The 18,523-nt window shown below is 37.6% G+C and overlaps 2 protein-coding genes across 2 annotated transcripts in view; one reads left to right on the forward strand and one right to left on the reverse strand.

Moving 5' to 3' along the window:
- RNF2 (ring finger protein 2) overlaps positions 1–18,523 on the forward strand; it is a 670,080-nt gene that overhangs the window by 467,408 nt on the left and 184,149 nt on the right. The window lies entirely within an intron of this gene.
- NIBAN1 (niban apoptosis regulator 1) overlaps positions 1–18,523 on the reverse strand; it is a 156,351-nt gene that overhangs the window by 70,622 nt on the left and 67,206 nt on the right. Inside the window, exon 5 of the mRNA XM_077156786.1 lies at positions 14,304–14,471. Within this exon, the coding sequence (XP_077012901.1) occupies positions 14,304–14,471 (168 nt within the window). The remainder of the gene's footprint in view (positions 1–14,303; positions 14,472–18,523) is intronic.

Below are 18,523 nucleotides of genomic sequence, written 5' to 3' on the forward strand. Positions count from 1 at the left end.
AAATTCTGGGGATCGGGCCCAGATATGTGCTTTAAGAGGTGTTTCTAATACACATTCAAGCTTGAAAATCATTGAACTAATGAATGTACAAAACATAGCACAGTTTTTTTTGTCCTAGTGCTCATGGGGGTGCCAATGACAGTTAAATATTATAACTGATCTATATAACATTTAAAGGTAGCAGTTGGGTTAACTCGATTTTTTGAAACACAAAGCTCCTACACACATTAAGTACAGCTTCCAATACAACTGACCAGGCAAAGGGAATAGACTAATTTTACAGGTATACTTTACCTCTGAGATTTTATGGCCATGTCTAAATTAAAGGTGGTAGATTATCTCTCAATCGGATTGAAGAAGAAGACAAAAGCAAAAGGGAGGAGAGATATTTTATCTTACCAGAGGAGACTGCCCATACATCTACACATGCACACCCATACACACAAACAAGGTGCCACTTGCTGGAGTGAGCATTTACACAAAAGTAGAAATCAAATAAAGCAGTATAAAAGAAAAAGGGTCATTCTGGAAAGGCAAAACTCCGTAAATAAACTATCTTAGTTGTACTTGCTATTAAATTTAAGAATAATTCCAAAAAGGAAATCCTATGTAATTCTGTGTAATGTTAAAGCACTTTAACTAAAACATTACATATTGTCTTATGATTGCCGAGCACATTGGAGTTATTCACTTTTTTTTTTGTATGCTGTATGATGGGGTCACATTTCATTATTTGTCCATGTGAAGCTACTCACTAGTTTTTAATTATTTATTGATTATCATCTCAAACACTGATTTCATATTATAAAAGTCATAATCTCTAAATAATGTAATTTAAGAAAAAATAAAAACTATCTTGCTTAAAGCAAAATACTGTGAGCAGAAAACACTAAGCAACATTGATTCTCTTATTTTAAAGGACCCTCCTTCCCTGGAGATTCTAATTTACTAGGTCTGGAGAAAAGCCAGTGAATCTGAAATTTTAACAAACTATCTCCCCACCTCCACCCTGACCCCATACCTAGTTAGTCAGATGGAGGTGGTTGATAGGTCACCTTCTGAAAAACAATGCTAAAAATCCTTGTCTATAGATAAGCCTAAATGAATAAGACCTTCTGATAAGCAAAGTTTTCAAAGACCTGAGAGTTAATCCTTTATGTAGAAGAAAAATTTGAATGATTTTTTAATGGAAACCTTCTTAAAATGTTTTTCATTTCTCTATCATCTTACATACAGCATATATGATATAATTTAAATTTATTTTGATGACTGAGGCTTATCTATTATGACTGTCATACGCTGATGTGTGCTATGATTGCAGAAAGCATTCCATCAATTAGGGTTAACTGGAAGACTGATTCGTAAAGTGGCCCTAGAACTTGAAAATATTTTGAATGTCAGCTTTAACTTTTGAGCCTTTTTTTCCTAGAAGGGGCAGGGTGGCAAATGTATACCTCCAGGGCAATGTAACCTGGCTACAAAGTGAATAGGGCTTCAAAGATAGAAGCAGCCTTTATAAGATTGCTATCAGGGACTATTAACTTGTGAATACCATTCAAATTTTATCTATGGATGTCCAGCAATATGGCAGACTCTATATCTTAACCAATCCTCTTAACAACAACAACAAAAAAAATTCTGGATAAATTATACTTTTCACTTCAGTTTTTTCTTGAACTCTCTCTTCATGGATAAATTACACTTTAAAAAATATTTGTAAATGCCTTGATGACCTGGCAATATAATATGGAACCAAAAAAGAAGAGCCAAGCCTTAAAAGCTAGCTTTCTCTTTGAGGGTGTTAGTGTACCTAATAATTATGAGTTATACTTTTCACAGCCTTCCAGAATCAATCCAAGAAAGGTAGGAAATCTAAGCAGAAACCACCCACACACACGTTTTAATCCATTACAAGGAAAACTGCCTGTCTCAAAACTGGGCATTGAGTGAAGGAGATAAATAAACATGTTCCTTGAGAAATCAAAATCACAAGCATGTCCCCACAACCTTTATGACCTAAATTCAACATGAATTTAGGCTAACATGAGCTAAGCAGTCCAAATTATCTAATGGTGCCCTCAAGCATCTATAAGGGGAAATAAAATCCCTTCTGGGAACTCACCTTTGAGACCTGAAAGAAATATGAGCCCATCATTAGAAATCACAAAGTACAAAAGTTAGTAAGATACCTTGGGCAAGAACAAGCACAAACAGCAGCAGAATATAACCCATGAAGATTTCAGATATTGGATTTAGAAAAGACAGAATCTAAAATACTTAAGTTTAATATGCTTTAAAACTGAGAAGGAATTGAAACTATGAGTAGAGAGTCAGAGATTATTTTAAATGGCCATTCAAATTAGAAAAAGAACCAAAATAATTCCTAGAAATGAAAAATATAAAAATTCAAATAAAAACTCAATGGTTGGGTTTAACAGCAGATTAAATACAGCTGAAGATAAAAGTAGAGAACTGAAAGACAAATCTTGAGATGTTAATCAGAAAGAAAAAGAAAAAAGATGATAAATATAAATGTTAAGAGATGTGGAAGACAGAAAAAGAATATCTAATACACATCTAATCAGATTTCCAAAAGGGAAAGAGACAGCAAATGGGACAGAAGAAGAGCTAACAGCTGAGAATTTTCAAGAACTGATGAAACAATAACCCACAGATTCAAGAAAACCCAATTTATCAAGGTGTATAAAAAATAGGAAATCACAGCTAAAATAGATTCTTGTGAAACTGCAGAATATCAAAGATAAAGAGATGTTAAAAAGGGTGAAAAATAAAATTACTTTCAAGGGAACAACAAATTAGACTGATAGCAAACCATTTCTCACCTTCAATAATGGAAGCCAGAAGATAGTGAAATATTTAATGTGGTGAGAGAAAATAACTGGCACCCCAAAATTTCATGTGCAGTGAAAATATCTTTTGAAAAAAGGATGAAATAAAAACATTTTAGATTTTAAAAACTGAAAAATTATGCCATGAAAACTAAAAGGAAATTTTAAAGGATCTACTTCAGATAGAAGAAATATGGTCCCAGACGGAAGAGCTGAAATGTAAAGAGAATTTATGAGCAAACAGAGCAGTAAATACGTGCTACATATGTAATACATAAAACAGCAATAACAATGTGCTTGGGGTTTAAAAATAAACAGATGTAATTAAAATGGCCTATAATTATGAGTATTGCATGGTCTCTCTATTTTTTGAGAGAAAGGTAAGGATGTTAACTAATTTTTGGCTAATTTTGTTAAGTTATGAAGGCTAAAATTTCTAGGGCAACCACTAACAAAATAGAAATAGAATATACAAATTTCTATTGAATAGCTATGGTAATCAATCTGGAAGAAGACAAGAAAGTAGAGAAAAGGAAACAGAAAAAGTGGGATATATAATAAAATGAAATAAGACAGCACATTTAGAACAAAAAGTATGACTAATTATAAAAGATGTAAATAGACTAAATGCCCCATTCAAAAGACAAAGACAGTGAGTGTTTTATTAAATAGATATTGCATGCAAGCCCTAAAAAAAGGAAAAAAAGAAAGCTGATGTTAAGCTACATTAATATCAGCTAAAATAGACTTTTAGGCAAAAAGCATTAATAGAGATAAAATGAGTTATTTCATAAGAATATTCAATTCAATTCACTAGGAAGATATAATGACTCTAAGCATGTATCCATCTAGTAACAGAGCGCCAAAATATATAATTCAACAATTAACAGAAATTCAAGAAAAAATAAACATATCTACTAACATAGTGGCAGATTTCAACATACCTATTGCAGTAACTGATAAACTGAGAAAGCAAGAAATAATCAGTAAGTGTGCAGAACTGGCATCCTTAAGAACTAATGGACATATATAGCTAGAATATACATTTTTTTTGAGGACCCATGGGGCTTTTAAAAAAATTGATCAAATACAGGTTCATAAAGCAAGATGCAACAAATCTTAATAGGTGATATTATACAGACCACATTTTCTGCCCACAATGCAATCAAGAAAGAAAGCAATAACAAATACAGAATATATATTAGGAAATCAAGAAACACAATTCTAAATAACTCACAAGGTAAAGAAGAAATAATAAAGGAAATTTAAATCTGAAAAATACTCCATATTAAAACTTGTGGGATTCACCTAAAACAATATGTAAGAGGGAAATTTATAGCATTTACATACTTATGTTAGAGCAGAAGAAAGGCTGATAATTAATGAGTACAGCAGTTTCCTATTGCTGCAAATCATATTACCCCAAAAGTTACTGTCTTAAAACAACAATGAATGCTTATTATTATGTCTCATATTTTTTGTGGATCTGATATTCAAGAGCAGCTTGGCTGGGTGGGATCTCTCTTAAAGTTGCAATCATAGGTTGGCTATTGCTGCAATCATCTGAAGGATTGCCTGGAACAGGAGGATCCATTTCCAAGGTGGCTCACGCGCATGGCTTGCAAGCGGGTGCTAGGGATTGGCGGGAGGACTCAACTCCTCTCTACTTGGGCATTCCCAGAGGGCCGTTGGTGTGTTCTCACAGGATGGCAGCAAGGTTCTCCCAAGCAGCTAACGATCCAAGATAGATAAAGCCAGACAGAAACCATTCCTTATTTGCTGTTGTTGTTTTCTTTTCTTTTTTTTTTTAGGTTTCTATTTCACAGACTCAGGCTACAGCTGTCTTGTTGTTTTTTTAATTTTTATTTTGAAATACTTTCAAACCTATGAGACAGTTACAAAGGTAATACATACTCCATACAGAGAAGTCCAACATATTCCTATCCCCCCAGATTCTCATATCTACCAATTTTAACATTTTGCCACATCTGTTTTATTACTCTATCTATCCATTTATCTGTCTATTATTTATCTATCCATTTATCTATTTATCAACCTATTTTCTGTTCCTTGAACACAACATTTCTATGCACATTTCCTAAGAATGAGAACATTCACCTCTATATCTTAAGTCAGTTATCAAATTCAGGAAACCCAACATTGATATAAAGCTTACAGTCATATTCCAATTTTTTCATATATCCCAATAATATCTCACCTCCCTCGTTACAGCCTGTCCAGAATCATGTATTGCTCTTAATCATCAGTGTCTCTTTAATTGCTCTTTTTCTTTTTTTAATTGTGGGGACAACATAAACTTTCCCATCTCAACCACTCCCAAGCATACCATCCAATAGGATTAATCACGTTCAGTACGCTGCAGGAACCTCACGACCATCCCTTACTAAAGCCTTCCCAACTCTCCCAAAGAAACCCTATATGCATTAGGCATTAACTCCCCATTTCCCTGCCCCCCACCTTGGCAACCTGTACTCTAATTTCTATCTCTATAGGCTTGCATATTCTCTGATACTTCCTTTGTAGTTATCCTAGGGCTTAAATTTAACATCCTAAATCTTTAATAATCTTGTTTGACTTGATGCCAACTTAATCTCAATAGTATCCACAAACTATCTTCCTATACCCCTCTGTCTTCCCACCTTTATGTAGTTCTTGTAACAAATTACATGTCTACACATTATGAGTCCAAAATCACTGAATCAGCATTACATTTTATGCACTTGCCTCTTATATCCTGTCAGAAGTAAAAAGTAGAGTTACAAACCAAAAATACAATAATTACTGGCATTGATATTTAATCCTGTCACTAACCCCACTGGAAATCATTATGTGTTCATGCAGTTTCTATTTATTGTCTAATGCTTTCCTTTCAATTCCAGAACTCCCTTCAGCAGCTCTTGTAGGACCAGCCTAGTGGTGACAAACTCCTTCAGCATTTGTTTATCTGAGGATATTTTAATCTCATTTGATAGCTCTGACTTTTATATTTAGGTCTTTGATCCATTACGAGTTGATTTTTACATAAGGTGTGAGATAGGAATCCTCCTTGTTGTTTTTGCATACAGAGCTGATTTCCTTTAGTTTTTTGCCCATATTTTCCTTTAGCTTTTGAACATATTTAGGACCATTAAAAAAAAAATCTTTGCCTAGTAGTCCCAGGTCTGATCCTCCTCAATAAATCCTTAAATTTCTCCCTTGCCTGGGCCACCACTTCCTGTTTCTTTGTACGTTTTGTAATCTTTTGTTGAAACGTGGATATCAGTAATGTGCTGTGGCTGGAACACATTAGGAGCAGAGGTGTCTGCTCCTAAGCTTGTATCCAGCTAGTGTGATGACGAAGCTCTCCTTGAATGTCAGGCACTAAACATGAAGCAAAAAAAAGAAAACACCTTTCCCAGTCTCAACAGACCTATGTGAGTGCTCTATTTCAGAGCATATCCGTAGAGTGAATTCAGAGAATAGCTTCAGGCCAAAGCAAAGGGGCCACCCTGATCCTGCATTTTGTCTTAGTCATGTGCTAAGGAATTCCCCCATTTACATAGTACAAATGTCCCCCCTTCTTCATGAGAAAATTTCTTCTTCCTGTAGGACAAGCACTGCACTGCATGTCCTACAGCCAGCAATTCCTTGCCCAGGCAGCCACTTGACTGCTTTCCCATAGCACTCTGTGGGAGAGCCTGGGGCACTGCCTTTTAAATGCAGGGCAAGTTCTGGGATAGCAAGTCCCTCAGGCTAGCACTGGACAAAGTGGAACAGATATACATATTCCTAGTTTATTCTGCTCCCTTTAGAACAGGAACCAGGGAACTGCCCTGGAAGCATGAGCCGGCTCTGTCCCAAATCACTGAAGGGCCAGCCAGGGTGCCAGGAGATCCTATCCTTAAAGTAGCTTGTTTTTTTTTTTTTTTTCCTGGTTTCTTGTTTGTTTGTCTTTTGGCACTAACCTTGCTACCGCAATCCTTTAACTATTTTCTGGAGTTTTGAGAAAGATGTTTCTCCAAGTTTTTGCTGTTTGTTCAAAGATTCTGTTGGAGAATGGAACCCTGAAACATCTTATGCTACCATCTTGACTGGGGCAGGGGCTAGAAGCTACTTTTTGGGTGCCCTACCCTTGGAAGTCACACAGCATCACTTCTGCCACATGCCATGTGTAAGATATGAGTCACTAAGTGCAGCCCACATTCAAGTGGAGGAAAATTAGCCTCCATATTTTGAAGAAAGGAATCTCAAAAAATTTGCAAGCCATATAAAAATAATCCAAATGAGCTAAGCACCTATCTCAAGAGCTAAGGGGAGGGGAGAAACAGTAAAATAAATCCCAAGGAAATATGGAAAGGCAATAAAAAAGACAACATCGGAAACCAATATAATGGACAATGAATACACCATAATCAGCAAAGTCCTAATTTGATTCTTTGAAAAAGCTAATAAAAGTGACACACATCTAGTAAGTATAATCAAGAAAGAAGAGGCATAAACAAACAATACTAGAAATAAAGAGGGAAATACCTACAGATGTCACATAGTTTATTAAAAGAGGATATCATGAATATATTTTTTAAAGTATAAGATTATATTATACACCATTTTATGTCACTAAATTTTAAATAAAATGGACAAACTCTTGGAAACTATAACCTACTAAAACTGACTTTAAAAGAACAAGAAAAAATGAATACTCTTATTACTATTAAAAAATTTTAAGTCAGTGGTTTAAAATCTTCCCTGAAAAAGGATACCAACCCAAGTTTTACAAGTAAGATCTACCAAATATGAAAAATTCAAATAATTCCACTCCTATACAAATGATTCCTTATTATAGAAAAGTGGTTAGGAGCACTCTCTAACTCAAGCTCATTTTATGATTCAACAATAACCTTGATAACAAAATCTGAAAATATCACTGCAAAATAGGAAAACTATAGTCCAAATACATCCATTAATGTAGATGTGAAAATTCTTTAAAAACATTAGTAAACCAAATCAAAATTGAATTTAAGCCAGCAACAAATAGAAAGTGCTCATAGTGGCACTGTTTTAATAAATAATGGAAGCAACCCAAATGCCTTTCAACAGTAAAAGGAATTACAAATCACAGTATGATATAATAGAGCATATGTGTCATTGAAAATTAATCAACTACAGCTACAAGCAATAACATAGATGAATCACTGGAATATAATATTGAAAAAAAAGAAGTCATGGAAGAAGACATATAATAAAACTCCTATGGTACAAAATTATTAAAAAAAAAAACCAAAAACTCACACATGCAAAATCCAGATGGGTGTCCTCTCAAAGGGGAAAAAAAGTAATAGAATCTGGAAGGAGCCAATAAGAAATTTCAGAAATGACAATAATCTTCTTTATATCTTCTACATATTTTATAAACATTCCTTTGTGTCAACTCAATATTTATGCTTAAAAACTCAAAACTATAAATGGGGTGAACAGCAGGTAGCTCCTAGCCAGGTTCTCATCCATCCACAAGCTTGAAATGTGTACATGGTATGAGAAGGAAGAATGTGGCTCACCATTCCACAACAGGTCATGATTTTTTTCCACATCTCCTGAATGTTGATTTTTGAAGAAATCCAGAGAAAAATGCCAACTATAGTTCTCTCATAATGCTTATCATTTAGCAACATATTAAAACAACCATAATGTTTGTTCTGTCATTTTAATAAGTAAGTTTCAACCTACCATATTCCATCCACAAGTAAAAAAAAAATTTAAAGCTGGTCACAAGCACTGCCAATGTAAGTCATAACAACATCAAAAAATTCCAGTGATTTGGAATCTAACCAATCCAAGCAACACAGGCAACAAGAAAAAAAAAGTTTTGCTTGAATTAACTTCACCTCTCTGCTTGTTTGATCATTTTTTGCTGTTGTCTCAGTTTGTCATCCTTAATTACCATACTCGTACAAACTTTTAGACCATCATACCAAAATATCCATGCAATTAGATCAAATAACTACTTGGCTCAATGGAAAGGGGCAGGAGCTGGAAATCAGTTACACCAGTGGTTTTACTGAAATGACAACATATTTGACAGGTCAAAAGAAGTATTAAATGCAGTTCCATGACAACATAGCTTTAGGCAACAAATGAACCTATAACTATAACTATATATGTACTGAAAGTGATAAATGCCAAAAGGCTGAAAAAAAGCAGTTCTATTCATTCTGGTGTCTGGTGGAGACCTGTTCTTTCAGTTTGAACTCTTAGATTGTTCTGAAAGCTTCAGGTAATTTAAGTAAGTCCATAATTGTACATAATATCAAAGTATATTTTAAATCTATTATTTTAAATATATTTCAACCCAGGTCCTCAGAAGCAGTATAACCTTCCTTTACAAATTAAAATTTTAATTTAGATTGCATAATATCATATACAGTTTGCTTTTTAGACTGCATAAAACTTGGTCAGTACACAATCTACATTATTAAATATTTTATTTTCAGAACACATCTAAACTACAAGATGCAGTCATGTCTTGTTGGTGGGCAAAATATTGAATTAAGCTGAGATAGTACTTATTAAGAAACAAATCATATTCCAGGTTTCAAATGATCTCCAGTAAATAGCTCTGCATTTGCTTCACTTTTGATCATGGAAACATATCACAAAAGTAGTTTAATAGCAATGTGTTTAAAATGACCAAAGGATGAAAGAGTCTTTTGAAAAGTAATACTGAAACATCAGCTAGTTCCATTCCCTATCCCATATTATTGATAGCCCACTCCAATCTAAACAAGTTAGAATGGCCATAGCCCAAATATCCCTAAAGAGTGAGAAAAAGATCAAAGGTGATGGTTATACCTAAAATAGACAAGTGTCAAAATAAAATCTGATAAAGGCATTTGATTTGACATGCGATTTCTGGGATGGGAGCTTATGGTATACAATACGTACAGAGTAACCAATTTCAAAATTTAATCACCACTATAGCTCTACATTCAGCCTGACTCGCTCCATTCACAAGTACCCTTGAATTTTATAATTGTTATCAGCGATTGAACTAGGGTGTTCCTAGTCCAACTTGAAGGAGAGATTTGCAGAATGTCTTTACATCACTGTGGCCCTTTCACTGAAATGCTCTAGGGTCTTCTTTTATAGTATCTTTTTTGTTCTGAATGCCCTTCATGCTTCCCAGATGTTCTACACTCCCCTCTTCCTTTGTGTTCCTGATGCTATGGACCGGCATTTGTCTAGTCCAGTCCTGGCTGTTTTTCAGGCTAGCACAGTACTGTTGAAGGACTCCCCCAGCATTGCACCTCCTTCCCCAAATCACCATTCATCCAGTCATGGCCACTTTGTACCATCCGACTGCCTTGTCCCCCAAATCCTTTAGATTAATAGAGTGGCTTTATAGTGATCAATTCCTTCATTCGTGCAGGTTAATATGTATATTAATTAGGCCAAATCACATTTATAATGGTCTTATATAAAATCAACAAAATTCAACTGAATCTTTAAACCATTTCATGAAATATAAATTCTTATCCAAGCCTTATGGGGGGATTCTAAGGAAGTATAACACATGATTTACCTTGAGAAACTTGCAATAGATGGAGGATGGACACATCTTCCATTCACGCATTCTATCTCTACAGAGCCTGGACCAGGTGCTAAGCCCTTGGTCAACTGCTGTGAATAGAGAGATGAAAGACAGCCTCTGCCTCTGAAGGGCTTGCAATCCCCCTCCTTCCCACAAAGTCATCCATTGCTTCACTGACCACACACAGGCTGCTGACTCCCCACCTGTGTCTCCACTCCAGATCATGCTCCTGTAGGATGCATCTGTCTATGGGACTCCTTCATCTGGATACCTACAGACTCTTCCAGCCAAGCATCTGCTAAACTGAACACATCATCTCCTGTACTGGAACCTGCTCCTCCTCCTACAATGTTTCCATTTCAGAGAATGACAGAAACCCACTACTTCACTCCCCACTTCCTATCTATCCCCAAATTCTGTTGTTTCAACTTCCAGGTATCTTTTTTATCCAGCCATTTCTCACCACTCCCACTGTCACCATTCTGAGGTAGGCTACCATCATCTCTGGCCTACCAAAAGTTTCCCAAGTGACTTCCCGACATCCCAGCATTATACCCTCCCCTCTGCTCTCCATACTGCAGCCATTGTGACCTTTCTAAAATGCATATCTGATTGGGTTTACTTATATGCTTAAAATCCTTTAATGGTTTCCCATTGCTATTAACATAAAGTTCAAATTCCTTAGTCTGCATCACAAAGCCGTTTGTACCCTGGCCTTAGTCCATTTCCATCCTCACTTGGCAACTCTCCGGCCACACAAAACTCTTTCAGTTCCTCTTATGGTCCATGCTGTGTTCTGGCCTTCACATATCCTATCCCTCTCACCAGGAACACTTTTCCCCCTTCCTGCAAAGTTCACATGCCAAGGAATGATTATCCTGAGCTGAAAGAACAGACAAGTAATGAGAATGGTCATAAGTCCACATTGCATGTTTACAGCCCTCTATTATTTGTCAAACTTTAACTATATCACATTTTGCAAACTAAAATTCTGAATTTTGGACAAGACTGTCTTGGAACTTCTTGGCTCTCTATTAGTCCCGTTTCATGACAGCAGACATTCAGGACTGTAGTCTTCCCTGATCAGGAGCAGCTGACTGCAGTGTGATTCCAAAAGAGACAGAGGGAAGCAGCTGCTCTGGTCTTGATACTTAGTCCAGTGAGTTCGAGTGGGATGCTCTGCTGAAAACTAATCTTGAGGAGTTTTCTTATGACTGTGCTGGAAAAAGGTGCCCCCAAATCCACCTTTATGCTCCCACAGAGTGCAAATAATCCTTGATGCACTTAGAGGCAGCACCTTCCCCTAAAGAAGGGAGGTGCATAGAGCCCCCACTTTCCTTTAACTACCTTAGAAAACAGCCTTATTGTACAAGAACAGGGTGTAACTAGACCCTCGTCAGGGTTGAATAGGGGATGCACCCACCCCATCAGGAGGAACAGGAGAAGTGATTCCAGATTCAGAAAGACTGCAGGAGGAGACCAGGACTGATTCTGACCCAAAATTCCTGGGGCAAGTGGGTTGGGTCATAGATTTGAGCATAAAGGGATGTACTGCAGGAAACCCATGTGATAGATATTCTTGGTGGAACTTACCATAAAGGAATAAAATTATCTTACTTCAAAGATTCTTAGGTACTTATGAATAGGCCAGGTCAACAGTGGCTCAGCATCAGCTGCTAGGACATCTAGGACCAGTTCTCAACAGAGACACATGGTCATCTGAGAAGCAACGTTACTTCATAACAGTAATAGCCGACAAGCCTTGACTCTACTTGACATGGTATAGAAGTCACTAGCCCCCCACTTTATCGATTTCAGGGTCTTGGGCCATGATCACATACCAAATTTTATATTTACAGTGAATAACAGATAGAGACTGGGATAGAAAAAGTGGTCCAGAAAAAGTGATCCAGTAAAAGATACGTAAGTCAACTAAAGATGAGTGATATACTGTGCAATCAAAAACACAGAAGTGAAAGATCCATGAAGGTATTGGCACATGATAGTCCAGGACTATTCCTCACAGTGTTATGATGGTCCCTGGTTGTGAATGGAGCTAAGGGAAGTTATGCCACATCACATTAAGTCTGCAAAAAGCCTCAGTGAGGGAAAAGTGGTTTGTGGACAAAGGAAATTTCCACAGAACCAGGGCAACTTGGTTGGACCCTGTTATCTTAGTGTCTTTGATAGCATACTGGAGAGCAGAGTTGGGTTTTGAATCAAGTGAAATCTTCCATAAATGGAGTCTGTCTTAAGCAGCCTACATATCATCCAAAAACTCCTCAGAGAAATTCCTATTACGTACATGGAAGGGGGAATGCAGCAAGTTCCATCTGGCTTTGCAGAGAATATTCTCTGCTTAGTGAAACTTCAGGTTCTTGTGTTTAGTGCCAATTGCATGTTCATACTAGACCAAGGCTCTAAACACAAAGGTGTAAGCAAATGAGAAAATGAGCCAGATGGAGAAAGCAGTGCTGTGCCATTCTTTGCCTCTAAAAGATCGAGACCACAAGGAAAGATATTAATAAGGGCATCATTTTTATAAAGTCCTAAACTAGTTATGAGCCAAAATTATGACCAATGGCTCTCAGAGTTGCCATAGCAAAACACAGAGGAGTTATATTATTCCATTAGCCTCTTATTGAGACAGAAGTAAAACCAAGAACAGGCTGGGATTCATAACTGATGACTTGCTTTTGTGGTTCTGACACCCTCAGAGAAACCTCAGAACTTTACGGTGTAAAGTGGAATTAGCCATATTAGGAAATAAAGGCAAAAATTCATGAGCTGTTTCACCTCAAATGTCACCTCCACAAAGATGCCTTCACCCACAAGCCTTAAGAGTTGCATTCCCTTCTTCACTAAGCAGTAATCTCTAGCTATTCTTTAACACATTAAGTTTGATAACTATCAAATTATCTTGTGAATTTGTACATATGTTTGTCCCTCCTCTCTGCCTGAGTTTAGACTACTGGAGAAAGAAACTGCACTTATTCATTACTCTGTTACTAAGACCTAGACAGAGGCTGCTGCACAGCAGTCCCTCCACGATGGTTGACCAGCTGATTCTCCTACTACCAAAGAACAAAGGGTTGTTATCTGCAACAAAAGGCTTTGTGGAGTCAAAAAAAAAAACAGCATTTGCATTAATTCATCAAAAGCACCACATATTTGAATGAAACATCTCTTTTTAAAAAATAGATATAATATTATTTAAATTCTACATGTCGAGGCAAAGTGGCCTGAGCAATGCCACTCCAAGGATGGGTCATGGACCAGTAGCACCTGGCACCTTGTTAGGAAAGCAAATTCCAGTGCCGCGGCTCAGAGCCAGTGAATCAGAATATTTGGGAGTGGGACCTAAGAATCTGTATTTTAATAATCTGTGTTTTAACCCTAAAGTTTAAGAACAGTTGGTTTGGAAATACCACTGATTTTAAGTAATTATCATTCAAATGAAGGTGAAAATAAACAATAAATGTCATTAAGATTAAGATTTTGCCAAAGACAACTGACAACATTCTTGCTGACATTTATATTTAAGAAAAAAAACACCAATAAAAAGGAGAAGGAAAATTATATGCATCGATACAGCATTCAGAATGCACACCCATCCTTGCCATTACGTAACTGCTAATCATTGTGTTTTACCGAGATTTCCCACACCTGACTCAACACCCAGGAGGCAGATCACACTCCTTGAGCACAATAAATACTCCTGCTTCACTTGGTTTCCCTCCCCTTCCCACCGCTACTGTCCCTGGGGCGCACCACCTGTGCCCTCTCTAGGAATTAATGTAACAGATTACTGACCAGGACAACTCAGATAATGCAGCCCAACTAGGGTCGAAAGGGAAGCCGTGCCATACCGTGATTTAGATGTCTGACGCAGTCACCCAGGAGAGTACTAAACTTCTTCTGCTCAGAGGCTTCCTGGAAGCAGAAGTAGCCGTGTCTGAGGAACGGCTGCCACAGATATACTGGGAATTCCTTTGGCAGAACCACAAAGGGCTGAGCATTCTCCTTCTCACTGGATGCTAAAGATTATTGAAAACACAAACATATGTTAAAATATAGATATTTTCTTTAGAATACTTGTTTCAGGCTATGCAGGTATAACTATCTAGGGCAGGCCATTGGGTAGAAAGTTGGTCGGAGGAGTTTTCACAGAGTGGGGGGAAATTAGAGTTCACTCTCTTCTAGCATCCTTCTAGCAACTTTACCTGCCTCACCTCTGTGGAGCAGATGACCTCGCCTCCTACTCCACAGGACCAACAGAGGCCCTCACACAAGCCCTCTCAGCTTCCTCACAACTAAGGAGCCTGCTAAGGAGCTCATTCTTCCATTCTACCCTCTGCGGGCCCCTGTCTGCTCGGGTGCAGGGGCAGAGTCTGGCCCCTCGGGCACGGCAGTCTTCTACTCCGGCAGCGCTGCCCTCTGCCATGCAGTCTCTCACTCCTCCCCGTCACTACCAGACTTCCTGCCAGGGTATGACCTGCTCTCTTCACAGCATCACTCCCTTCTTTCACCTGTCTGCCCCGCCAGTTCCTGAAACCCAATTGCTGAGGCCGATACCTGTTATTCTGTCAACCCACGGCTTTCTTTATTATTTGTCCTTTCCATCTGATCTGCAATATCTGTTGCTGCTAACCAGACCCCATTTTGAAGACATTCTCTCCCCTTGACATCCAGGAGCTCCTCCCTCCCCTGGTTTCCTTCATGCTTTTTTTTTTTTAATTGTTTCTTCTTTGTCACTTTTGTTGCCTCCTCTGTTCCGTCTGTCCATCCCTCCCTTAAGTGTTGAAACTTATTCTGTTCCATGCTGGTTTCTCCATGCACTCTCTATTCTCCCTGGGTGTACTCATCTACTATGTGACTTTTTATATTGTCCCTGCAGTCTGTATTAGCCTCATCTCCTTCCTTTCCATCGTGTTTACCACTGAGAACATTTTCTTCAACCTTCAAAAATCAGTACAAAAGCTACTTTCCCTGGCATCTGCCTCTGGCACCAGAGACAGAGTTTGACGCTCCCAAGATACAGTAAAGATCTATCTTCATGTCTGGCACACTCTGGGTGGGGGTGGAGAGTGAAATAAGCTCCCCCCATTGATTCTCACATAGTCCTGCAGGCCAGGACCCTGGCTCAGGAGCCTGTAAAATGGATGGAGGCTATCTTACTTATCGTTGTAACTCCAGCCCATAGCACAGTTATAGAGCCTACCAGATGTTCCAATATAGTTTGTTAAGTGAATGAACATGCTACATTGTCCAAGGAAATGTTAAAGGCTTTCAACAATGGAAATTTTACCTCTTCCCTCAAATCACTACCAAGAAACTCTTGTTAAACTATTTTACTTTTCAGATCCCCTATCTAAATCTTAATCCCTTCCATGCCTTCCTATTATATGATATTGTTTTTGGTTAAATGAGCCCCAGTTTATCTCCACAGTCATGGAAAACAAACAGAAGCAAAGTTAGTTCTGTGCTCCCTGCCTGCACGATAGGCCCTAATCTCAGGGAATGAGAGAAGGAATCTAAGGCAGTAGAAAGCACTGGGCATTCTAAGAACTGGACCATAACCATTAAGGAGGCACCAAAACTGAGTCACACGCAGTTATCAAAAAATCAGGATTGGCTTAAAATAGACTTCCTGGGGGCATATTGGCTTAGAAGAGCCCTGTTCTAGTGTCCTGAAACCTGAAGGTAACAGAGTGGAATGTGCTGGGAACACACACTGGCTCATCAATATCCAGCACAATGCCTGGCGTACAGGAACATATGAATGAATTAACATATGAATGAACACAGAGATGAGTAAATGATTGAAGGTTATAGCAGAGCTACTAGGTTGTAACTGATGATCTGTTCTCTCCTCCTTTCTCAGTAATAAAACCCCTGATTTTTGGTTAGGCAAGTACTGCATAAAGTAAGGACTACATTTCCAGTCTCCCTTATGGCTTGATGTGCCCACTGCCTGATTTTTGGTTAGGCAAGTACTGCATAAAGTAAGGACTACATTTCCAGTCTCCCTTATGGCTTGATGTGCCCACTGCCTGATTTTTGGTTAGGCAAGTACTGCATAAAGTAAGGACTACATTTCCAGTCTCCCTTATGGCTTGATGTGCCCACTGCCTGATTTTTGGTTAGGCAAGTACTGCATAAAGTAAGGACTACATTTCCAGTCTCCCTTATGGCTTGATGTGCCCACTGCCTGATTTTTGGTTAGGCAAGTACTGCATAAAGTAAGGACTACATTTCCAGTCTCCCTTATGGCTTGATGTGCCCACTGCCTGATTTTTGGTTAGGCAAGTACTGCATAAGTAAGTACTACATTTCCAGTCTCCCTTATGGCTTGATGTGCCCACTGCCACTAAGCTCTGACCAATGGGCTGTAAATGGAAGTAGTATGTGAAACTTCCTGGAGGTATCCTTAAAGAGAAGGAAAATGCTGTGCTCTTGCCTTTTCTCTTTCCTGCCATCTGCAACGAGAAAGCTATGACTGGCACTCCAGCAGCCAATGTTGGATTATGCTTATAAAAGTCCACAATCTTGAGATAAAGGAGGAGAAAGATAGAAAGAACCTGAGTCCCTGACAAATTAGTGGAACTACCATACCATCCTGGACTGCTATTATCCAAATTCTTCTTGAGAGATAATAAAACTCTATGCCTTTAATTTAAGCTTTTTTGTTGCAGGCAGCAAATCAGAATCTTACTAACAAAATGTCACATAACATCAATCACTTTAGCAAAACATGAGAGAATTTTTGATTCTTCATTTTAGCAGCACTTTCTATAAAGAAGAGATTTTATTCATAACTCTCCAGTGCTTTTTCTCAAGTAAGGTTAATTCCTCCCATTTTTATTGTACTTTTCCAGTAGAAACAGTATTATACAGTGAGTCTTCCTGATCAACATGGTTTTGTGAAACAATTCTCCCTGCCCTTTGCAAGACATCACTACTAGCCCCAAGTTATCTCACACTTAGCCTTTTACAACAATTTTCCAGAGGTTATCAGTCCACATTTTTTCCAATTCAAGTAACAATGATTTACTGTAGCATATTCTATTTTTAAAACTCAAAAGTTCATGCCATGCAACAAAAAAGTTATTGAAATGCCCCAATCTGAAACTCTGGGTCAACTGGTATTAGTCACACAGCCTTTATTTCTTTCCATTGCTTCTGGCATGATTTCATCAATAAATCAATAAATACATTGTTCTAACTGATTTCATTGGAAAGTTCTTTTGGAGAGATTCCAAAGAGACAACATGTCGGTATTCCCATTTCTGGCTGAAGCACCATAGTCAAGATAACACATAAGTAGAATTCAAAGTAGAAAGAAAATGTAATAATATGTAAAATATACATAAAGAGTTGTGTTAGCCTAAATTACTTATAATTCATTAATCTAGGTTTATGATCCATGCATTAATCCTATACCATGTCATTAAAAGCGCTATGTTTAAGCATTTCTGCACTGAAATAACAATTGATAAAATGATTATTGCCTCCATAAATTCTAATGAAATGATCATACCCATTAATAAGAATCAGGGCTCTCTTCAAGAAACCAAGTAATTACTGTGTAGTATGATTTATACAAAGTCAGATGAAGTTATTACATTATCTACAGTTCATAAATCTTCATGAAATGCCCTATTTGGTCTCTGTATTATCCATCAATTTCACTACATAGAAGAAGTGAAATGAATGAGAATCAAAGAATATGAGAGGTGGAAAGTCCCTTCCAGATTTTCAAGTTTTTAAGACCCTGTTTTAGACTAGGAGAAGAAGAAACTTAGAGTGGTTCAGCCACCTGCTAAGTAATATAGTTGGTATACGGCACAGTTAGAACTAGTTAAAAATCCCGTCTGTCGATTCTCAGTACAATGTTCTTTCCATGACAACATTCAGCTATTATTTATAGATGTGCAAATTAATGCAATGTTTTTTATACAGAAGCTATGAGTTACTGTAACACTTGTTAAAAATATTTTTCAATTTAGGATTTTTATTGCATATCACCCTAAACACAAAAAAATATATACATTTCCTGACAGGTTCAGGCTTGCATACGGAAAGGTGG

The sequence above is a fragment of the Tamandua tetradactyla genome, chromosome 4, assembly GCF_023851605.1.
Source record: "Tamandua tetradactyla isolate mTamTet1 chromosome 4, mTamTet1.pri, whole genome shotgun sequence".
Classification (NCBI taxonomy): domain Eukaryota; kingdom Metazoa; phylum Chordata; class Mammalia; order Pilosa; family Myrmecophagidae; genus Tamandua; species Tamandua tetradactyla.